The sequence below is a fragment of the Sus scrofa genome, chromosome 13 (assembly GCF_054392235.1).
Source record: "Sus scrofa isolate SSC_HxYL_T2T_F1_AM1 chromosome 13, Sscrofa_HxYL_maternal_Yorkshire_Landrace_v2.0, whole genome shotgun sequence".
In the NCBI taxonomy this organism is placed as follows: domain Eukaryota; kingdom Metazoa; phylum Chordata; class Mammalia; order Artiodactyla; family Suidae; genus Sus; species Sus scrofa.
The window spans coordinates 76,409,415-76,434,098 of NC_139395.1; the positions used below are offsets into that span (position 1 = coordinate 76,409,415).

Below are 24,684 nucleotides of genomic sequence, written 5' to 3' on the forward strand. Positions count from 1 at the left end.
TTCTTTAAGACAGGAGCTTGTCTAATTTGTCTTTTTAAACTTCTTATTGAAGTATAACTTACTACCACAAGCACAAATAATCAAGTGTATGTGATCACCCAAATCAAGATATTTAGAACAGTCTGGCATGAAAGAATTTTCTCCTGAGATCCATCCCAAAGTAGTGCCAAAGATGACCACTATTCTTATTTTTGTACCATAGGTTTTTGCCTATTCTTGAACATCATATAAATGGAATCATATAAATATATTAATATTTTATTTCTTTACATGACTTAGCACATAGTTACTTGAGTTTAGTTAATATGCTTAGGAAATGTTGAATAAATGTTTAAGGAAGGCATGAAGGGCCCTTACCCTTAGTGGCACACAAAAATCTTCGTAAATGTTAATCTATTTTAAAATCTGTGAATATAATTATATTGTATATTATATACATTATGTATTATATGTCATGTTATATGGTATTAATATATAATTATTTACATAATGTAATGTATATATATGTGTTTGGATATGTATGTGTACATGAAAAGCTATACGGTAATTTACCTCTATAATCACACTCTGAGCACTGTATTTTATGAATCTTTATTTTATTTTGTCTTTTGAGAGCCGCACCCATGGCATGTGAGAGTTCCCAGGCCAGGGGTTGAGTAGGAGCTGTAGCCACTGGCCTACACCACAGCCACAGCAATGCCAGATCTAAGCCACATCTGTGACCTACACCACAGCTCATGGCAACGCCTGATCCTTAACTCTTTGAGCAAGGCTAGGGTTTTAACCTGCTTACTCGTGGTTACTAGTCAGATTTGTCTCCCCGAGCCACAATGGGAACTCCCGTATTTTACGAATCTTTTGAATTGCCTCTGCTACCAACAGTGAGGCCCTCCAGACCGCAGTTGTTGTATTCACGAGGCATGTGTTTAATATTTGGTGACTGTTTATATAATCATTGTGTGAACCGTTCACTGTTTCCATGTTCTTTTTTTTTTTTTTTTCTTTTTTGAAATATTAAATTTTATTTTAGTATAATGGAAATTTCTGGGTGAAATTCCACTTTTTTCTTTTTTTTTTATTTTATTTTCCCACTGTACAGCAAGGGGGTCAGGTTATCCTTACATGTATACATTACAATTACAGTTTTTCCCCCACCATTTCTTCTGTTGCAACATGAGTATCTAGACATAGTTCTCAATGCTATTCAGCGGATCTCCTTGTAAATCTATTCTAAGTTGTGTCTGATAACCCCAAGCTCCCGATCCCTCCCACTCCCTCCCCCTCCCATCAGGCAACCACAAGTCTCTTCTCCAAGTCCATGATTTTCTCTTCTGAGGAGATGTTCATTTGTGCTGGATATTAGATTCCAGTTATAAGTGATATCATATGGTATTTGTCTTTGTCTTTCTGGCTCATTTCACTCAGTATGAGATTCTCTAGTTCCATCCATGTTGCTGCAAATGGCATGATGTCATCCTTTTTTATGGCTGAGTAGTATTCCATTGTGTATATATACCACCTCTTCCGAATCCAATCATCTGTCGATGGACATTTGGGTTGTTTCCATGTCCTGGCTATTGTGAATAGTGCTGCAATGAACATGCGGGTGCATGTGTCTCTTTTAAGTAGAGTTTTGTCCGGATAGATGCCCAAGAGTGGGATTGCAGGATCATATGGAAGTTCTATGTATAGATTTCTAAGGTATCTCCAAACTGTTCTCCATAGTGGCTGTACCAGTTTACATTCCCACCAACAGTGCAGGAGGGTTCCCTTTTCTCCACACCCCCTCCAGCACTTGTTATTTGTGGATTTATTAATGATGGCCATTCTGACTGGTGTGAGGTGGTATCTCATGGTAGTTTTGATTTGCATTTCTCTTATAATCAGCGATGTTGAGCATTTTTTCATGTGTTTGCTGGCCATCTGTGTATCTTCTTTGGAGAAATGTCTATTCAGGTCTTTTGCCCATTTTTCCATTGATTGATTGGCTTTTTTGCTGTTGAGTTGTATAAGTTGCTTATATATTCTAGAGATTAAGCCCTTGTCGGTTGTATCATTTGAAACTATTTTCTCCCATTCTGTAAGCTGTCTTTTTGTTTTCTTTTGGGTTTCCTTTGCTGTGCAAAAGCTTTTCAGTTTGATGAGGTCCCATGGGTTTATTTTTGCTCTAGTTTCTATTGCTTTGGGAGACTGACCTGAGAAAATATTCATGATGTTGATGTCAGAGAGTGTTTTGCCTATGTTTTCTTCTAGGAGTTTGATGGTGTCCTGTCGTATATTTAAGTCTTTCAGCCATTTTGAGTTTATTTTTGTGCATGGTGTGAGGGTGTGTTCTAGTTTCATTGCTTTGCATGCAGCTGTCCAGGTTTCCCAGCAATGCTTGCTGAATAGACTTTCCTTTTCCCATTTTATGTTCTTGCCTCCCTTGTCAAAGATTAATTGACCGTAGGTGTCAGGGTTAATTTCCGGATTCTCTATTCTGTTCCATTGGTCTGTCTGTCTGTATTGATTGAAAGTGAAAGGCTGGGGAAAAGTATTTAATGCCAATAGACATGACAGAAAAGCAGGAGTCGCAACGCTCATATCAGACAAAATAGACTTTAAAACAAAAGACATAAAGAAAGACAAAGAAGGACACTATTTAATGATTAAGGGATCCATCCAAGGAGAGGATGTTACTATCATCAACATATATGCCCCAAACATAGGAGCACCCAGATACATACAACAAATATTAACAGACATAAAGGGAGATATTGATGAGAATACAATCATAGTAGGAGACCTAAATACCCCCCTCACATCAATGGACAGATCCTCTAGACAGAAAACCAATAAAGCAACAGAGATCCTAAAGGAAACAATAGAAAAGTTAGACTTCATTGATATCTTCAGGACACTACATCCAAAAAAATCAGAATACACATTCTTCTCAAATGCTCATGGAACATTCTCAAGAATCGACCACATATTGGGACATAAAGCGAATCTCAATAAATTTAGGAGCATAGAAATTATCTCAAGTATCTTCTCTGACCACAATGCCATGAAATTAGAAATCAACCACGGGAAAAGCAAAGAGAAAAAACCTACTCCATGGAGACTAAACAACATGCTACTAAAAAACCAATGGGTCAATGAGGAAATCAAGAAGGAAATTAAAAACTACCTTGAAACAATTGATAATGAAGACACAACCTCTCAAAATCTATGGGATGCTGCGAAAACAGTGCTCAGAGGGAAATTTATAGCAATACAGGCCTTTCTCAAAAAAGAAGAAAGATCCCAAATTGACAACTTAACCCTCCACATAAATGAATTAGAAAAAGAAGAACAAAAAAGTCCTAAAGTCAGCAGAAGGAAGGAAATTATAAAGATCAAAGAAGAAATCAATAAAATAGAGACTCAAAAAACAATAGAGAAAATTAATAAAACCAAGAGCTGGTTCTTTGAAAAGGTGAACAAAATTGATAAACCCCTGGCCAGACTCACTAAAAAGAGGAGAGAAAGAACCCAAATCACCAAAATTATAAATGAAAAAGGAGAAATCACAACGGATACAGCAGAAATACAAAAAACCATAAGAGAATACTATGAACAACTATATGGCAATAAGTTTGACAATCTGGAAGAAATGGACAATTTTCTAGAATCTTACAGCCTGCCAAAACTGAATCAAGCAGAAACAGACCAACTGAACAGACCGATCACTAGAAATGAAATTGAAGAGGTCATAAAATCACTCCCTACAAATAAAAGTCCAGGACCAGATGGCTTCACAGGTGAATTCTATCAAACATATAAAGAGGAATTGGTGCCCATCCTCCTTAAACTCTTTCAAAAGGTTGAAGAAGAAGGAATACTCCCAAAGACATTCTATGAGGCCACCATCACCCTCATTCCAAAACCAGGCAGAGATACCACCAAAAAAGAAAACTATCGCCCAATATCATTGATGAATATAGATGCAAAAATTCTCAACAAAATCTTAGCCAACCGAATCCAACAACATATCAAAAAAATTATACACCATGACCAGGTTGGGTTCATCCCAGGTTCACAAGGATGGTTCGACATATGCAAATCAATCAACATCATACACCACATTAACAAAAGAAAAGTCAAAAATCATATGATCATCTCAATAGACGCAGAAAAAGCATTTGACAAAGTTCAACATCCATTCATGATCAAGACCCTCGCCAAAGTGGGTATAGAGGGAACATTCCTGAACATAATCAAAGCCATTTATGATAAACCCACAGCAAATATAATCCTCAATGGGGAAAAACTGAAAGCCTTCTCACTCAAATCTGGAACAAGACAGGGATGCCCACTCTCACCACTGCTCTTCAACATAGTTTTGGAAGTCTTAGCCACAGCAATTAGACAAACCAAAGAAATAAAAGGCATCCATATAGGAAGAGAAGAGATCAAACTGTCACTGTATGCAGATGACATGATTCTATACCTAGAAAACCCTAAGGACTCAACCCCAAAACTCCTTGAACTGATTAATAAATTCAGCAAAGTGGCAGGATATAAGATTAACATTCAGAAGTCAGTTGCGTTTCTGTATACCAGCAATGAAACATTAGAAAAGGAATACAAAAATACGATACCTTTTAAAATTGTACCTCACAAAATCAAATACCTCGGAATACACCTGACCAAGGAGGTAAGGGACTTATATGCCGAGAACTATAAAACCTTAATCAAAGAAATCAAAGAAGATGTAAAGAAATGGAAAGATACTCCATGTTCCTGGATTGGAAAAATCAATATTGTAAAAATGGCCATCCTACCCAAAGCAATCTACAGATTCAATGCAATCCCTATCAAATTACCCATGACATTTTTCACAGAACTAGAACAAACAATCCAAACATTTATATGGAACAACAAAAGACCCAGAATCGCCAAAGCAATCCTGAGAAACAAAAACCAAGCAGGAGGCATAACTCTCCCAGACTTCAAGAAATACTACAAAGCCACAGTCATCAAAACAGTGTGGTACTGTTTCCATGTTCTTATTGTCCATTCTTAGGTCTTTCTTTATGAAGTGTTGCTTTTGTTGTTCTTTAAATTGGATTAGTTGTCTGCTATTATTGAATTGTAGGAATTCTTTGCATATCCTAGATAGAAGCCCTTTGTCAGGTAGATGTTTTGCAAATATTTTCTCCCAGTTTGTAGCTTGGCTTATGTATTTTTTTTAAAGTATTTTTTAAATTGAAGTATAGCTGGTTTACAATATTATGTTAGTTCCAGGTATACAACAAAGTAATTCAGCCATATATATTTTTTGCTTGTGTCTTTTCTTAATTGTGTCTTTGGTGAGAAGTTTTTAAGGAAATCTAATTTGTCAAATTTTCTTTTGTTGTTTTGCTTTCTATGACATAAGAAACTTTTGCCTACCTCAAAGTTCTGAAGATATCCTTCTATATTTGCTGCCTACAAAAAGCTTTATGATTTTATCTTTAACTAACCAAAGGTAATGTTAAAGGTACATAGACAAATATTCTATAAATTTAGTCACAATGCTTTTAAAATTTTTTTGTGGTTTTCATAACCATACTAGTTTTCCATTTATAGAATCAACATTCAAATTTCTCAGAGTTCCCATCATGGCTCAGTGATAATGAACCCGACTAGTATCCATGAAGATGCAGGATCGATCCCTGGCCTTGCTCAGTGGTTAAGGATCCAGTGTTGCCGTGAGCTTTGGTGTAGGTCACAGACATGGCTCGTATCTGGTGTTGCTATGGCTGTGGCAAAGGCCAGTAGCTGCAGCTCTGATTCGACCCCTAGACTGGAAACTTCCATATACCACAGGTGCAGACCTAAAAAGGAAAAAAAAAATTCAAGTTTCTCTTTCATATAAACTTATTAAAGTCAAAAAAAGTGAGAATGAAAGTCCTAAGAGACTGGATAGTAGTTGATAAAAATCATGAAGGTAGGAGTTTCCATCGTGGCTCAGTGGTTCATTAATCTGACTAGCATCCATGAAGATGCAGGTTCAATCCCTGCCCTTGCTCACTGGGTTAAGGATCTGGCATTGCTGTGAGCTGTGTAGGTCACAAACTTGGCTTGGCTCCTGTGTTGCTATGGCTGTAGTGTAGGCCAGCCGTTACAGCTCTGATTTGACCCCTTGCCTGGGAACTTCTGTATGCCTCGGGTGTGGCCCTAAAAAGAAAAAAAATGAAATATAAGAAGTTATGATGATTTATTGTCTCACTTCATTGGAAATTCTTCTATCCCACACCCCATGATGAGTTCACACATTGAAGATCATAACCCAGAAAAAGATACTAGAGAAAGCAAATTTTTATTTATTTATTTATTTATTTATTTTGCTTTTTAGGGCCACACCCTTGGCATAAGGAAGTTCCTAGGCTAGGGGTCCATTGGAGCTGCAGCTGCTGGCCTATGCTATAGCCATAGCAACACAGGATCCAAGCCACATCTGTGATCTACACCACAGCTCACAGCCATGCTGGATCCTTAACCCACTGAGCAGGGCTAGGGATCAAACCCACTCATGGATCCTAGTCAGGTTTGTTAACCTCTGACCCATGAAGGGAACTCCAAATGTTTCTTTTGTGTGTGTGTGTCTTTTTAGGGCTGCACTTGCAGCTGGAGTTTCCCAGGCTAGGGGTCAAATTGGAGGCAGCAAAGGCAGGTCTGAGCCACATCTCTGACCTACACCACAGCCCATGGCAATGCCAGATCCTTAATCCACTGAGTGAGACCAGGGATTGAAACTGCATCCTCATGAATACTGGTCAGATTTGTTTCCCCTGAGCCATGACAGGAACTCCAGTAAATTGTCATTGGAAAAGAGTATATAGCCAAGCAGTATAATCCAAAACCAAAAAGTATTTAGATTTTCCAGTGTTTCTTAATTTAAAAAAAAGTCCAATCTTTGGAATGATTTATGTCCTTGAGTGGATGACAGGATATCGACAGTAAGGAATTTGAACATTTATCAAATATACAAGATAATAGCTGCTATTCAAAAATGTTTATATATGGTGAAACAGTTGATGTCTTGTAAGTTTAGGCATCAAGCCAGACCACTGGAGAACAATTTTCATGGACTGTCTTGGTCTCCAAAGGAGACCTTTTATTAAATTATGTTTTGGCGTCATGCGCATGGCTTGCATTGAAGAAAAGCATAAAAAACAGCTGAAAGCAATTCACTGTTATATTTGCTTTAGAGATGCTGTTGGAAGAAGAGTGATTACATCAGCCAGCATGCCCTTTATGAAGACTACTTGAGAAAGTTCCCTCAGGCATCAATTCTGATTTTCTCCTGAAAAGGTGATACACTGACAGGTGTGTGTATGCATGTATATAAAACCATTTAAAATGTCTTAGAAATTCTCTTCATGGCTCAGTGTTTAACGGATTTGACTAGGATCCGTGAGGATGTGGGTTTGATCCCTGGCCTTGCTCGGTGAGTGAAGGATCCAGCGTTGCCATGAGCTATGATGTAGATTGCAGATGTGGCTCAGATCTGGTGTGGCTGTGGCTGTGGTGTAGGCCGGCAGCTGTGGCTCTGATTTGATTGACCTCTAGCTTGGGAACCTCCATATGCCCAGGGTGTGGCCCTAAAAAGCCAAAAAAAAAAAGAAAATCTTTTAATCTTATATTCAAGGGGCAAATTCAGTATTGAAACTAATTATTTTCATTTTTGCTTTGGCCACCTGTAAGTTTAGCGCTGTATTTACTCCTTCCTTTTAATAATTGTACAAGACTGTAGAATATGTTTTGTCTTGCTATTGGACCTTGATTTTCCATATGCTATATCTTCAAGAAAGAAAATCTTGTGTAACCGTATGTTTTTTTTTTTGTTTGTTTTAAAGCAGTCTTTAGCAGGTAAAGGACCCAGTGCTGTCTCTGTGAGGATGAAAGTTTGAAGTTCGATCTCTGGCCTCAATCAGTGGGTTAAGAAGCTGGTGTTGATATAAGCGGCGGTGTAGGTCCAATCCAGCGTTGCTGTGGCTGTGGCATAGGCTTCAGCTCCAGCTCTGATTCAGCCCCTAGGTGGGAACTTCCGTATGCCATATGTGCAGCTGTTTAAACAAACAAACAAACGACAAAAAAAAAAAAAAAACAGCCTTAGATCTGTTTTAGAGTTACTCTGGGTACAATTTTAAAAATAAAAATACTACTTCGGTGTCCTGAAATCCATATGACTAACAAATCATCCCAAGGGATGGACATTTTTAAATATAAGATCGCTGAAAAATCTAAAGACTATTGAGGAGTTCCTGTCGTGGCTCAGCAGAAACAAATCAGACTAGCATCGATGAGGGCATAGGTTCCATCCCTGGCCTTGCTCAGTGGGTTAAGGATCTGGGTTGCCATGAGCTGTGGTGTAGGTTGCAGATGTGGCTTGGATCTGGCATTGCTGTGGCTGTGGTGTAGGCCACTGGCTACAGCTCTGATTTGAACCCTAGCCTGGGAATCTCTATATGCCTTGGGTGTGGCCCTAAAAAATCAAAAGTCAAAAAAAAAAATGACTATTGACATGTACATCCCACAGTATTTTCTCTTAGGTCTCTGAAACTTTTTTTTTTTTAATCTTGGAGCCAGTAAATAGCATTCTTTGATTCCCTTCCTGGTTCAAAGCAACTGAGAAATAAGACACAGCAGAGATACAAATGGAGATTAAAATGTCATCTGTATTACAGATAAAGTAACTAGAGACCACGGCTTCCTAACAGTGTCCCAGAGGGCCTGCTGACACCCCACTGGAATGAACAGTCTCCCAGCCAAGCTGTGGTGAGGAAGGATTCCACAAGGACGGACCCGTCTAGGCAGCTTACCACCCAGTGGAGAGCAGGTCCCAGTTCACCCTCTGCTCAGATTGGCAGGTTCCCAAAAGAACAGGTCCCAGCACAGCCTGAACTGTCCTCCTCATTCCTTCCCTCAAAGCCACTAGTTAGAGAAGTCACTCCTTCCCTGGGGTTGGGAAGGAGGGGATACAGAGAGGCAGGAGTGTCACTCTGGTGGGGTGTTACTGAATGTTGCCCTTGCTATATTAGGCAGGAGAGTTCCTGGTTGAAGTGTCCTACACATTGTACAATCTTTAACATCCTTGAATTGTGGCTATTATTTAACAGCCGAAACAATGCCCAGGTATTTCTAGATGCACCTCCTTACCGCACAGTGTTGAGAACCATGCTTGAAATGAAGTTCCTCCATGGAAACAGGAGGCCTGTGTGTGCCTGTGAAGGGGAGGATATGGGAGGGGACAGAGATGGAAGTTCCTGTTTTTTGTTTTCTGAGTGTTTTTGTTTTGTTTTTTGGTCGTTTTGGACCTGTGGGATATGGAAGTTCCCAGGCTAGGGGTCAAATTGGAGCCATGGGCCTTGGCTAATGCCACAGCCATAGCAGCGTGGGATCTGAGCCATATCCATGACCTATGCCACAGCTTGCAGCAACACCAGGTCCTTAATCCACTGAGCAGGGCCAGGGATTGAACCCACATCCTCCTGAATACTAGTAGGGTTCTTAAACCACTGAGCCACAATGGGAACTCCTATTAGCTATAAATTTTAAACTAATTTCTTAGAATAATAATGTGGCAAGTTGGTCTCATTCTACCCCTACCTGACATCCCCAACAAAGAATGTCAGATGTAGCAAGGTAGGGCAACCAGCCGGCCTTTAGATGTGCGTCAATGGCTTCTGACCCCTCCAATGATAGTTTTCTCATGTGTGATCTCAGGGATCTCCCACATGGGAAAGTTGGTGGCTTGAATCCTGACCAAAAAATTCTACAGAGCTAAAGCAAAAAAAAAGGGCAGCCATGGAAGGTATCAAGGGGGAAAATGGCGAAGGCTTTTGTCTTTCTATCAACCACTCCAGCCAAACAAAAAATAAGGGTAATATCTGCCCTTTCATGTTCCCAATTTTTGACATCTGAAGGAAGTAAAAAGTTAACAGTTCCAACTTCTATTTTCATCCCAAATTGGTCACTCACTCCCAGAAGTGACAGTTTTTAATGATTTTTAAGTTCTACAAATACTTAACATTTATTTCAAATAGTACACGTATTCATGTCATGTTTTATCAACTGTTAAGTGCTATCTGTTGCTTTCATGCCATGAGTTATGAAGAACCCAGTGCAGTTTCTCTACTGCCTTTATACCTGCCACTCTGCCTTCCCCCTTTGGGTATTATTTTTAATTCCTATAATGCTGATCCTTATGACCTAAAATAGTATAATCAAACCTCAGTTTATTTTTGAAATTCAGACAGTTCTCTGTTGACACTTCCCCATGAAATAAGTGGAAATTAGTGCATTTCCATCCAATTCTCATCTCCACCATGCTTTCCAATTTTTATTATTTTTAATTTTTTACTGTCATGATTATACTTTATTTCTTATTCATCTAAAGATGGAATCTAAATTTTAATTTAGTGCAACTACTCTAATATTGTCATTATGTAATCAGTTTACAACAGAGCTTATTTGTTGACTGGATCCATGAAGAAGAATATGTAATCTTTTGCCCTTAAACTTAGGCCACTTGGCAGGAAATTATTATTAGTTTTTATTTTTTGTTTACCATGCCTGTGGCAGGTGGAAGTTCCTGGACCAGGAATGGAACCCTCACCGCAGCAGTGACAGCTCTGGATCCTTAACTGCTAAGCCACTAGGGAACTCCAGCAGGAGATGTCTTGACCGTCAGTGTCCAAGGGTTCCTTCCTTGCTTGCTTTTTAGCGTTCTTCTCTTCTGGGTCATGCTTATCCACACTGCTTCTTTTTATCTTATTCTATGTTCTTTCTTGGATTTTTTTTGCCCATTTTGTTTGAATGTCTCCTTTTTAATTACGTTGTTGTTGTGTACTTTGGTTTATTTTATTCCACAGTAACTGAAAAGGTATCTGTGAGTAAGCATGTAAGCATGTGAGTGATTTGATCTTGCCAGTAGGTCACTGTGGCATAGGTAAGCTGCAGGTGGCGTCCATTCCTGCTTTCATGGCTGAACTTCACCTTTGATTTCCCATCAGAGACTGTACGTTGGAATGTAAGCATGTTGGCATGCTCTCATTATAGCGACAGTCTAAAATCTGTGCTTGCTGATTTAAAAATATTAAAACAAACCATTTGCTACTCTAATAGGTATGGGTGGTAAGGCACTACTTGCAGCAAAGCCCACCCAGCCATCCTGTGCTGTTGGCTGAGAACTCCAGCTCTGAGGCTCATGGACCTTTATTCTCAGGCTCAGCTGCAAGCACTGAAGCATCCTAAGAATCATCCTTGAGTAACTCTTCCATCTCTCCCTTTTTTATATCCAGTCATTAAAACTGGTAAATTTTACCTCCTGACTTTTTTTCCCTTTTAACAGTTCTTTACAGAGGTATACACTATGTAAAGGAAAATGCACAAATCTAAGATCAGCATTTCTATCCCTCTGGAAAGTTCTCTCATGTTCTTTTCTAGTCAGTTAACCCTCTTCCCCTCTAGGTAACCCCTGTTCTGACTTTTGCACCATAGTTTATTTTGACCTATTCTAGAACTGATTTAAATGGATCCAGACCTAGGTAGTCCTTTGCATCTGATTTCTTTTGCTCAACATCATGTTTTTGAGATTTATCCATGTTGTTATGTGTATCAGGAGTGTGTTCTTTTCTACAGATGAATTTCATTTCTTGAATATGACAAAATTTGTTTTTTCCATTCTTCTGGTGATGAGTATTTGGATTTTTCCTAGATTTTTGGCTAGGATTTGATTTTTCTTTGAAGGATGCACTGTCTTGGGCATGAAACTGGGCAGGCAAGAACTTCCTCCCATAGACAGCAGAGCTGTTTACCTTCACATACAGGTGTGGCTATGGTGGTTGACATATCAAAATACTTTTGTCATGATTGCTCAGTAGCCACTGCCTCAATCCCCCCTCTCCTCAAGTGTCCCCTCTACCCTGATGACTCTGACCTGGCTCCCCCCACCCCTACCCCCAGTATCCATGATCTAATGATCAAAGGGTAAATTCAGGATGAGGGCCCCAGCACCCTGCACTGGCACTGCAGCTTGCTTGTCATCTGATTGGTTGGTACTCATTCTGTACAGGTGTTTCACAATTCTGAGTCAAAGCTGTAGTGGGTGACTTGTTTCTGACAATGACATCTGGTAGCAGCTTTCATTAGCAGGGTCAACTCTGGACTCAGAAGTTAGGCTGCTTCCTGTTGGAAGTTGAGCAGACCTTCTTGGATTCTAAGGTCCCTTCTAGCATCCTGCATGCCAAGGTCGAGAGAGCACCAACAAACAGATACCAGACTCCCTTCTAATCATGATATATAGGGCTGTGAGCTGGTCCTAATGCAATTCCAAAAATAAAGACATAAAATCGTTGCTAACTCAGGGATCATGGGGAAATTCATACTGATTAAATAAGCATAAGGAATTACTACTTTTATTAAATTACCATGTATGCCACAGAAAGGTTACTGAAAACAGATCATCAGGGACTGTGGTTCTCCTGGTCCATTTGAGCTTCAGGTCAGTAGAACAAACACTCCAAGAGGGTTTTCTTTGTTTCTGTCTTGTTCACTGATATCCCAATGCCTAGGACCTAGGTCAGTGCCTGGCACATAGTAAGTGCTCAATAAGTGTTTATTGACTGAAACTACAATTTCAAAGGATTCTCAGTGTGTTGTGTTGTTTCAGCAGAGGCAAGAAGAAATGAGCAGGAGATGGTCTGTTTCCTTAGTGGAAGCATCAGCATCCAGAATCCTTACCCCAGGTAAATGTGGGAAGCCCCACCGGAATGTAAAAATCAATGGTTTAAACTTGCAACTTCTGCTCTTGAGGCCAACTGCAATTTACTATTTCATGAAGTAGTGGTACTCTAAAGACTTAACAAAAAAACTAAAAAATGTGTGTCCACATTACTCCAGATTTGTGCTTGAGTTCTAAGTGAGAGGCTCTCAATAAAGGCTCACTAGGTGACAGGCTCTGGGGAAGACCTCATCTAGACCCGGGAACTGATATCAAGAAGCCAGATGGATCTATGGCTGAGGTGAAAGACTTTATTTATTAATCTGTTTATTTTTATTTTATTTTATTTTTTTATTTTTTGCTTTTTAGGGCTGCACCTGCGGCATATGGAAGTTCTCAGTCTCAGAGCTACAGCTGCCGACCTATGCCACAGCCACAGCAACACATGATCCGAGCCATGTCTTCGACCTACACCACAGCTCATGGCAATGCCAGATCCTTAACCCAGTGATTGAGGCTAAGGATCGAACCTGCAACCTCATGGTTCCTAGTCGGATTCGTTTTTGCTACGCCATGATGGGAACTCCCCAAAATTGTTTTATTTGAAGCATAGTTATTTACAACGTTGTATTAGTTTCAGGTGTACAGAAAGTTATGTAAATGTATATATTCAGATTCTTTTCCCTTATAGGTTTTTCCAAAATACTGACTATAGTTCCCTGTATTATATAGTAGGCCCCTTGCTGGTTATCTTTTTTACAGTAGTGTGTATATGTTAACCCCAAACTCCTAATTTATCCCTCCCACCTTTCCCCTTTGGTAACCATACATTTGTTTTCTATGTCTATGGGTCTAGTTCTGTTTTGAGATGAGGTGATCTCGTCACCTTGATCTCCGGTTGTCAGATTTCTTCTTGGGCTTTCTCTTGTTTTGCATTTTCTGTTTGCTTCTCTGAGCCTCATTAGACTGTTCCTTTAACATTCCCAACTGTCTTTTTTCTCCTCCCTCTTCTTTTTGAGCCCACAATACTAAAGCCTCAAATAAAATACCTAGAGAGACCTGGCAATTCATTTAAATCCAGTAGCGGAATCCCCATGGTGGTGCAGTGGAAATGAATATGACTAGTATCCATGAGGATTCGGGTTTGACCCCTGGCCTCGCTCAATGGGTTAAGGATCTGGTGTTGCTGTGAGCTCTGGTGTAGGTTGCAGATGATGCTTGGACATGGCATTGATGTGGCTGTCTGTGACATATGCTGGCAGCTACTTAGCTCCAATTTGACCCCTAGCTTGGGAACCTCCATATGCCATGGGTGCGGCCCTAAAAAAAAAAAAGCAAAATCAATCAATCCAGTAGATTTTTAGTTTAGGATAATTGCATTAAATCAAGACAAATAACAGCAAAAAAATCTTTAATGGTGGTTCATTTGACAATTAACTAGTAATGTTAATCATGACATCATGGTTGAACTATCTTGAGTACCTACTATGTACCAGTCAGGTACTTTATATAACCTTCATGTTGGTAAAAACGTGGAAACAGAGAGTTAGAGAAATTATCTTGCTCAGTGAGATGAAGCTGAATTATAAATTCTGATACAAATGTGCCTATAATGTGTTCAGTCAAAAAAGGTGCATTTCACAAAAACACGTTATACTTCATGTCATTAATAGAAACTGTACATAAACATATACATGCACTCATATATCCTTTGTAAACATATGAGAAAAATAGGCAGAAAGCTGCAACCCTTAGGCACCTTACTTACCATCCCTAAGCTTTGGTTTTTACATGTGTAAAGCAGGAGGAGTAAAAGTATCCATCACATGAAAGACATAAGGATTAAATGAAAACGGTCTCTTTAAAGCCTTAGTGCAGTGCTTGACCTTTAAATGAGTACTGGACCCATTTGTGCTATTATTATTGTGATTACTGTTATTGCTATTACTACTACTGCTAAAGAAAACTCACCAAACTTAATAGTGATTACCCCTGTTGAGAGAGAGTGAAGGGGGGTGGGGAGAAGTGCTGGGATGGTGATTCATAGTTTCTACCTGAGATACATCTGGGTTGTTCGAAGTGTTTACACCAATCAGAGGTTATTTCTATTTTATATATATAATTTACACATATATGTATATATAATGATAATTTATATATAATAATTACATATATAATTTACATATATATGTAAATTATTTTATAAAAATACTTCTCATGGCAAAAGTTATTTCCCCAAGTGCATTTATCTTCTCTTCAAGCCACTGGTAAAATAAAAGAGAATTCTTTTAAAAAACCGGAAAGGTCTATTCAAGTGTTTCTGTTCCGTAGCTTATTGTTGGGCCCAGAGCAGTGTGTAAAACCTGATGTTATTAACAAAGTTTTCTTTGAATTCTTTGAATCAGTTTCCCTCAGAACATTCGCAGGGCAGACCACCTGACTGGGTCTGGTCAATGCCAGGGGCGTTTTGGATGGACTGGTCTATCCTGAAAGCTTCCAGGCCGCCTTTGAACTTGGCTTGGCAGCAGATAAAAATCTCCCAGAGCATTCCAGACAATCCCGCTGTGTTTGGAAACAGTGTTCTCGCCTCTCGCTGCCAGTAGGAGCCCTGCAGTGCGCCCCGCAGCCGCCAGCTGGAGCTCAAAGGCAGTAGCGCGGCTCGGAGTCCGCTGGAAGCCTTACAGCGGTGTCGTGTCTGCTTCCCCCGCCCGCTGCCTGGGTGCATCCCGCCTGCGCGAACCGGGGGCCTCCTTTCCAAAGCTGAACAGGTGTTCACCTACGTCCCTTTTCTACACTCGTCTCTTTATTCCATTATCAAAGCCTGCTTTAGGGATTTAGTAAAAATCAAAATGAAACGTTGTCAAAGGAAAAGGATCTAAAGGAGGAGAGGACTGGAAACTGGCCATTACTTCATTCATTGGGAAACATTTACAGATTCCCCTACCAGATGTGAGACCCTGAGCCAGAGACTGGGGACGCCAAGTTGAGATAGACAATCCCTGCCTTCAGAAGGCCTCAGTCTAGTTAATAGGGTTAAGAGACGGTTACAAAAAACAAAACCGTTTGGTTCTGCTTTTGGCTGAAGGACCAAAATAATAGATGTCACAGCTCAAGATGTGTGAGGCTGCCATGCAGGACTTGCAAAAAGGGATGGCTTAGGGGTGCTGAACTCTACACCCCCATTTTGTGTAGGAACAGGACCCAGAGGGGGCAATTAAAGGAAAAAGTGTTCAGTGAAGGCTGTTGATAAATTGAGTCCTTCCTTCAACTCTCACCCCCAGTGAGGGAGGATGTGGGGCTAGTTCTTATGAACTGAAACCTAGGGAAGGGGCTTTTTGTCCGTGTGTGTCTTTTTAGGGCATATGGAGCCATGGCATTATGTCCTATTCCCAGGCTAGGGGTCAAATAGGAGTTACAGCTGCTGGACTACACCACAGCCACGCTAGATCCAAGCTGATTCTGTGACCTATATGATAGCTCACAGCAACACCGGATACTTAGCCCACTGAACAAGGCAGGAATCGATCCTGCGTTCTCATGGATACTAGTTAGGTTCATTAACCGCTGAGCCCGGATGGGAACTCTTAGGGAAGGGGCTTTAAAGAGACCCCTTAGAGAGGCTGCCTGGGTATCATAAAACGTGTAAACACTGAGCTTGGGTACTTGTTCTGAATGAAGAGTAAAAAATGTTCCCACACTGGGGGCAATCTTATCTCCACAGTTTTTGAAGGCTAAGCATACTGAGTGTTTCCAGGGGCCTGGATTTGACTGTGGAAAGAACTGAGGTGGGGCTGTCCTGAGTCACATCCATGGCCTCCCGGTAGGTGCCTGGATACTCTGATGCTAAAAGAAAGAATCCTCAAGCCACCCACTCAAACAGAGTTGCATTCACCTGAATCCATCAAATTAAACATGAGATATTTCCAGTGCTCTATGACAGAAACAATCAGCCTGAAACTTGTGCTACATTCAGAGAGCGCCAGCATCTATCCTGGCTGTGTTGATCAAGTTAACATTTTCTGGCCCCCACACCTGGCTTCTTGCCTCCACTGGGTCTATGCTTCAGGGGTAGAGTGACCATATACCCCAGTTTGAACAGGATGGTTCTGATTTACATATAAAGTTCTGGTGTAAGTTCTGTTATTTAAAAAAAATTTATTGGAGTATAGGAGTTCCCTTCTGGCACAGTGGGTTTAGGATCCCATGGTGTTCACTGCAGTGGCTTGGGTTGCTGCCATGACAGGTGTTGGATCCCTGGTCCCAAACCTCTGCCTGCCCTGGGCACAGCCAAAAAATATATATATATATATATATACATATATATATATATATATAGGAGCGTAGTTGACTTACAATATTGTATTAGTTTCAGTTGGACAGCGAAGTGAATCAGTTATACATCTTCGTTTCTCTTAAATATTCAAAATAATGGACTATCAAAGTTGAAAAGTTATCTCAGGGATTTTTAGGGTATTCATTATGTCCTATTCTGTATGATACAGTAATCATTGCTACATGACTTTATACATTTATCAAAACCCATAGAACTGTATAACACAAGGGGTGAACCCAAACATGCCTAATGGGCTTTAGTTACTAATAATGTAGCAACATTCCTTCATCAGTTGTAACAAATAAAACAAATATAATTGAAGAAGCTGTTGGGAGTGTCAAAAGGATTATGGGAACTCTCCGTACTGTCTGCTCAATTTTATGTAAACCTAAAACTCTTCTCTAAAAAGGCTATTTTAAAAAGAATTATTCCCTTTCCCAGTAGGAAATCCCTTCCTGCACATTTCAGTCTCGCTGCTATGAAATCACAAGACTTTAGAGACAAGGCGTTCTTAAACTTTATCTTACCCCAAACTTTCAATTCATAGATAGGGACACCAAAGCCCAGAGGGAAAGTGACTTGCCCAAGGTCACTGTTTAGTTTTTAAAGCCAGAATAAGAATTTATTCAAGATAAGGCTTTTCCTTCTTAGCAGAGTGCTCTTTGCATAACCACAAGCTAGGCTGAGTATCCGTTTTCTACCTTTGGAATTCTCAAATGAGATATATATATATATATATATATATTTATATTTATATTTATATATATAAAACAATGGGGTTAACAAGCTTAGTTTTATTTTTTCATTTTTATTTTATTTTATTTACTTTTTATATTTAAAACTTTTTTTTTTACTTAATGGATTTTATTACATTTGTAGGTGTACAACAATCATCACAACCAAATTTTACAGCAACAAGCTTAGTTTTAGAATAACGAAGAGTGTTCCTTCTAAAGAGAACTCCCTAACTGGTTCTTGCTTCCTTTTTCCTGAAGCCAACACTCCTTTTAAAAGACAGAGCTGACATTCTGCCCCTTGTAGATTTGGAAGGGCTGTCTCTAAGACCTGGACTGACATCCATGGCTAATGAAAGATTCTGGCTCCTTGACTGACTTGGCCAAAATGCAGACACGTCCTGTGGAGAAGTCTCAGGTGTTGTCATTTTAGTATGCTGGGAGGCTGATAATCAGGCCAGGGGGAACATATGGAATGTGTTACTCCCATTTTATTCTTTGTCCAAAATTATTATCCCATTAGACAAATTCGAGGTTGACGAAACACTGAGACACTAACCTTCTCATTTTCTCAAAATGGCTCTCTTGGCTTAATTAGAACTGATTTCTGTTAAGGAAATTACTACTTAAAATCGTGTCCCTGGCTGTGATATTTCCTCCTCTGTGCCTCAGGTATCTAATAGCTAAAGCCAGAATGGTCTTCAAGGATATATCCAACTCCGATGCTATAGAATTTTCCATTTCTCCTACAACAACCACATAGTAAACACATGGGTTGTTCTTGTCACTTGCCTTGTCCTCAACATCTGCCTTCCCAGGACACTGGTATCCTTGACTTTTCCCTATGACTTGGGCATGTGTCTGAGCACAAGATCTTGCATTTTTTTTTTTTTAGATCTTGCATTTTTAAAACAATTTGAGATCAAGTTCAAAGGGAATAGTACACTCATAGTATGTTGCACACTACTGACTGAGCCCAGCAAAAATGTCTCTCCAGTTAAACTATCAAATAAGGATGGTATTCTTATCCTTATTTTATAGATGAGAAACTAAGCCCCTATATTGTTAACCAAATGTCCTGAGTCACTATGTTCCAGAAATAATAACTAGCATTTAGTGAATATTAATGCTGCAGCAGGTGCTAAAATAGGAGCTTCATGGGGAATTTTTCATTTATTTCTTGCAATAATCCTTTGAGGAGTTCCCTGGCAGTGCAGTGGGTTAAGGGTCCAGTGTTGTCACTGCTGTGGCTCAGGTAGCTGCTATGGCATGGGTTTGATCCCTGGCCCAGAAACAACAACAAAATGACAACAAAAAATAATCTATTGAGGCTGATAACAATCCTCTCTCTCTCTGCAATAAATAGAAGCACAGAGGTTAAGCAACTTGCATAGTTTATACAGCTGAAAGGTAGAGAAGCTGGCATCAGAATCAGCTATTCTAACTATGAACAGTATATACAATAACTATATCATGCTTGTCATTACCTTACTTAATCTAATTTACCATTGTTTTATTTAATCTCATTTTAACGCTATGTATTTGGTACTCTCAGTGGTGTGCTGGTAATTGTCTAAAAACTGGCTCTCTGGGGAAGAGAGGAGCCTAAGGACTGCCCTGAGGCCTCTCATCAAGGGGCTGCTGCTACTGCCAATACCTTGGCCTCAAGGGGAAGAGGGGAGGCCTGCACTCTTACCGATACCCTGGGTACAGTAGGGGTGTATGGGTTGGAGGGCAGAAAGACTTGTTATAGAAAATTAAAACTAGATTTGATAGTAAAAAAGAGGGGGAGTTATGGTCAGTGTAAATGTTGAGTAATGTTCAATATTTCACTTTGAAATTAGTGTATTTCTTTATTTGTCCATTGTCTTTCCCACCAGAACGGAAGCTCCATGGGGGCTGACACCTAAGCATGTCCCAAGTTGTGGGCCCAGCTACCATCATTACTCCCTTGTACTAGTGTAATAGCTTCCTGACCCATCTCACTACTGCTGCTCTTTCTCTCTCTATTAACTCGGTAGGCCTGCTGTATCAAAGGATCACAAACTGGGTGGCTTAAAACCACAGAAATGTATTGTCTCATGGTCCTAGAGCAGAACTTCAAGATCTAAGGTGTTGCAAGGCTGGTTCCTTCTGAGGCTGTGATGGAGCATCCGTTTCAGCCTGCTTCAACAACTCCCGGTGGTTTGCTGTCAGTTCCTTGACATTCCCTGGCTTGCAGGTGCAACACTGCAGCCTCAGCCTCTGTTGACCCATGGATCTCTCCTTTCTGGTGTCTGTATCTTCTCCTCTTCCTTTAAGGGCACCAATCATTTTGGATGAAGGGCGAACCATACTCCACTAAGACCATCTAAACTGATAACATCTACAGTGGCCCTATTTCCAAAGAAGGTCACATTCTGAGGTACTGGGGGTTTAGAACTCCAAGTTATCTTGAGTGTGTGTGCGGGGGTTGGGGGGGGGGATTCAACCCATTTTGACTTCCTACACCTAGTTCTTCAAGGAGCTGTCTGAGTGAACTTTTATTTTTATTCTTTTAATTTTTATTTTATTTTTTGTCTTTTTAGGGTTTCACCCACAGCATATGGAAGTTCCCAGGCTGGGGTTCAAGTTGGAGCTGTAGCCACTGGCCTATACCATAGTCACAGCCATGTGGGATCTGAGACACTCTCACAGCAATGCTAGATCTTAATCCACTGAGCAAGGCCAGGGATTAAACCTGCATCCTCATGGGATGCTAGTCATATTCATTTCTGCTGAGCCACAAAGGGAACTCCCTCCTGAGCAAACCTTTAAAAATACAAATTGGTTCACTTTCCCAGTTCCCCATCACAGTGAGAGTAAAATTTGATCTACGGCCACCAAGCCTTACTTCCTCAGGTCCCTGACTCTCTCTCCATCCGTATTCCTTTCAACTCCCTCTGTTATTAACCTGGACTAACCACACTGTCTTTCTCTTCCTAGAACACCTTTCTCCTCTGGAGCCTTTGCTTTTCTTTCTGTGTGCCTTGCTCTGCTTCTCACATTCTCAGGTTTTCCCATCCAAGCCCTCCTTCTCTGAGGGAACTACTTTGACCCTGACTAAAACAGGGGCCACTCCTGTATCCTTCTCTTGTTCAGTTTTCTTTATAATGCTCAGTACTACATGGCATTGTATCTTTTAAATTTTTTTAATTTTGGGGAGTTCCCATGGTGGCTCAGTGGTTAACGAATCCAACTAGGAACCATGAGGTTGCGGGTTCAATCACTGGCTTTGCTCAGTGGGTTAAGGATCCAGCATTGCCGTGAGCTGTGGTATAGGTCGCAGATGTGGCTGGGATCCTGCATTGCTGTGGCTCTGGTGTAGGCTGGCAGCTACAGCTCCGATTAGACCCCTAGCCTGGGAACCTCTATATGCCGCACGTATGGCCCTAAAAAGACAAAAAAAAGAAAAAAATTATTTTATTTTTTATTGAAGTACAGTTGATTTACAAGAATCTGAATAATATATATATACACATACATATGTATATATATAAAACTGAATCACTTTGTTGTATGCATGGTATTATATCTTTTACTTATCTGGAATGTAAGCTCCTCAGGGAAGGAATTTTCTTTTAATTTGAAAGCCTTGCAGATATTTTAATGTAATTTTTAATTAAATTAAACTTTTGAACAGGCAACTCATTTACATGGTTGAAAGTGAAAACTATATAAAAGATATTCAGAGACTTCTCATTCCATTCCTGCCTATGACCATCCAGTTTCCCCTTCCCCCCATAAAATCATTTTTATTAGTTTTTGAATATTTCTTTATGCAAAGATATATGTATTTGTACATATACATGTATATTGTTGTTTTTCATCTTATACCCAAAGTGTCATTTAATATATAGTTGACATCTTGCATTCATGTTCCTTTAAAATATTTCCTGGACATTATTTCTTATCAGTTTATACAGAACTTTCTCATTCTTTTTAAATTTTTATTATTTATTTATTGATAGGCAAGAAATAGATTTACTATGATATGACGCTTGTGGGAGGTACAAACGGGCAGGCAAGGAAGCACTGCTTATCATTCTTTTTTTTTTTTTTTTTTTTGCTTTTTAGGGCTGCACCTGTGACATATGGAGGTTCCGAGTCTAGGGGTTGAATCGGAGCTGTAGCTGCGGGCCTCTGCCACAGCAACGCAACACAGGCTCCCAACCACGTCTACAACTTACACCACAGCTCACAGCAACACCAGATCCTTAAATCTCTGAGCAAGGCCATGGATCCAACCCGCAACCTCATGGTTCCTAGTCGGATTTGTTTCCACTGCGCCATGACGCGAAGTCCTCATTTTTATTTTTTTTTTAATAGCTGTTAAATTAGTCCCTTTTGAGAACTTACCAGAGTTTATTTAATCACTTCCCTACTGATAAACACTTGTGGCTTCCATCTTTTGCTCTGTAGGACAGGGATTTTCGTGTTGAATCCTCCAAAGTCGTGAAGTCTTTCTGCATGTAGCTAACTGTAAATAAACAATCACAGAGAGAATGAGTGGTGAATTGACCTGCATTAATTAGCTAAGGAGGGTGGTAGAAAGGGAGCCCAAGGCCGGAGGGCGTTGCTGCGCGGAGGTCTCAGCAGGTGGCGCTGCAGGTGGCGCACGCGCCTGGCCTGGCGGGCCCCGCCGCTCTTGCCGTGTATGCCTACAGCGGCGCCGGGACGCGCGTTGGGGGTAGGGCGAGTCATATGACCTGCTCGGCTTCCTGGCTTCTGCTGTCGCCGCCCGCCTGTGTCCGCCAGCGTCGCGCCGGGGCCCCGAGGAGCCGTTGCGGGGGGTCCGGGCCAAGGCCCGCTCGTGTGGAGGTCGTCGCCGCAGCTGCCCACCCGCTTGCCCATCAGTCTTCCCTCCCGACCGCCATCATGCTGGCGCTCATCTCCCGCCTGCTGGACTGGTTCCGCTCGCTCTTTTGGAAGGAGGAGATGGAGCTGACGCTCGTGGGGCTGCAGTACTCGGGCAAGACCACTTTCGTCAATGTCATCGCGGTGAGTGCTCTTGCTAACCCGCCCGGGGCGCAGAAGCCCGCGAGTCCGCCCGGCAGCCGCCCAAGGGCCTGTCCTGGGGTCCCCTCCGCGCGGCGGAGCTCTAGGTAATGTGGGGCGGCGGGGGGGTGGGGTGCGGTGCAGCGCACGCCGTGCCTGTCACCTCCCCGAGGGCCAAGATTTAGAGTTTTCCCGCGTGTTGGTAGATGAAGTGGAGTGTTGGGGTCGGCAGCTGAAGGGTTAATTCCATTTGGTCATCTTCGAAGCGTCGCGTCCTCATCGGCGCCTGGGCTTGGAAAGGTTAGAATTGGACTTGTGTTTAAGGCGCTTTGGGGGATGGGGGTTTCCTTAGGGTTTGGTCTGTAGGGGCGGCGGAAGGGTTAACTCCAGCTTGTCACTTTCCCGAAGGGTGGGATGTGGCGAGTTTCGCTGTTCCGTGAGAAGGCATGCATACAAATTGAGATCCTTTCTCAACTAGCCACTCGGGACGAGGAGCCCCATTGTGAGGAACGCGCGGGACCAGTGTGGGCTTCTTCCTGAATTCTGTGGGCAGCCCGTCCCCTGTAATTCGGTTACTGGCTTTCACCGGTTCCCCTAGGGGCCAAGATCCAGTTGATTGCGCTGCGCTGGCGGGTGGAAGCTGGGGAGAGACATTTCCCAGTGGTGGACAGCTTTTATTTTATTTATCATTTATTTCTAAATTGAAGTACAGTTGACTTACAAGTGTACAGCTTTTATTAAATCAAGGAGTTGGGGGAATCTCTGCTTTTCTAGAGTTCTCACGTACGGGATAAGACGGATCTGCAGGCAGCGTAAAGTTAACTACTTTGAAAAAGAGGAGTTGGTGTTTTGTGATGGTGTTTCTTAACTGAAGAGAGAGAAAGGGACTGGATGGGAACAGAGTTTATTCGACGCCCAGGGAATGGGTATCTGGGAGGGGAAATTGCCCTGCGAACCTCTATACTATGTGGTGTTTGTTCAGCAGTGGTTGAGGGGAAAGAGGATGATTAAATTTTGCCTGTTTGGTTGGCTGGGGAAGGAATAAGCGCGACAGAGTCTCCTCAATCTTTATTTAGAGCCCAGGAGTTCCTGTGACTCAGTCTTCGCTGATAGGGGCTTGTGCTTGTCTGGGATGAACTTTAGAGCCATTTCAAAGAGAGATGGCAGTAGTTCCTCCACCCTTTAGCTGATGGGTGCAATCCTTATTTAATAGGAGACTAGCTGTCCAACTGGTTTGGTTACAGGAATGATTCAAGTATACCTCCGTTGTTGGAGAACACACCAGCTTGTGTAACTTGTGATCTTAGTCCTTGCAGTTTTAGAGCAACAGGAATGAATAAGACTTGGAGAGATAGAGATTAGCAGAAATACAAACTTCCTTTGAGGAATGTTGCATATAAAAATAAAAACATAAAGAACATTTGCTACTTGTTTGGCTCTTTTTGGTGGGGGTATCTTGAGATGACTTTCTTTTTAACAGGCCAAGAAAAATGGAATGTGTATTTGATACCACTAAAAACTAATAACGAAAAACTTCGGGCTAAGTGTCCATATTCAAACTTTTATGTGATATAGAAAAGATCAGCTTGAATGCAGTTGAGCTCATTTAGCTGTAAATTTTCTGATAGTCCTTTGAGATAAGAATTGGCATCTCCTTGAAATCCTATCTTTTTGACAAGACTGAAGTAATTTGTAGTGTAGATAGGTGTGTTACTACAATTGCATTTATTACAGAGAAGTAGTTGTGCTTGGGAAACCTAAAGTTTAGTAAATCTTTGAGAAAGTTCGAAAGACAGTAGCATACCTTCCCTGCTGATGTATTTAGTAGACATTGTAGCTTATTGTAATGAGCATGACCTTTGAAGTAA

The 24,684-nt window shown here is 41.0% G+C and overlaps 1 protein-coding gene across 1 annotated transcript in view; it reads left to right on the forward strand.

The window, feature by feature from the left end:
* Positions 1-22,534: 22,534 nt before the first annotated feature.
* ARL8B (ADP ribosylation factor like GTPase 8B) overlaps positions 22,535-24,684 on the forward strand; it is a 56,150-nt gene continuing 54,000 nt past the window's right edge. The window contains 1 exon segment of the mRNA NM_001252214.1: positions 22,535-22,819. Coding sequence (NP_001239143.1) covers positions 22,697-22,819 — 123 coding nt within the window. The 5' untranslated portion in view covers positions 22,535-22,696.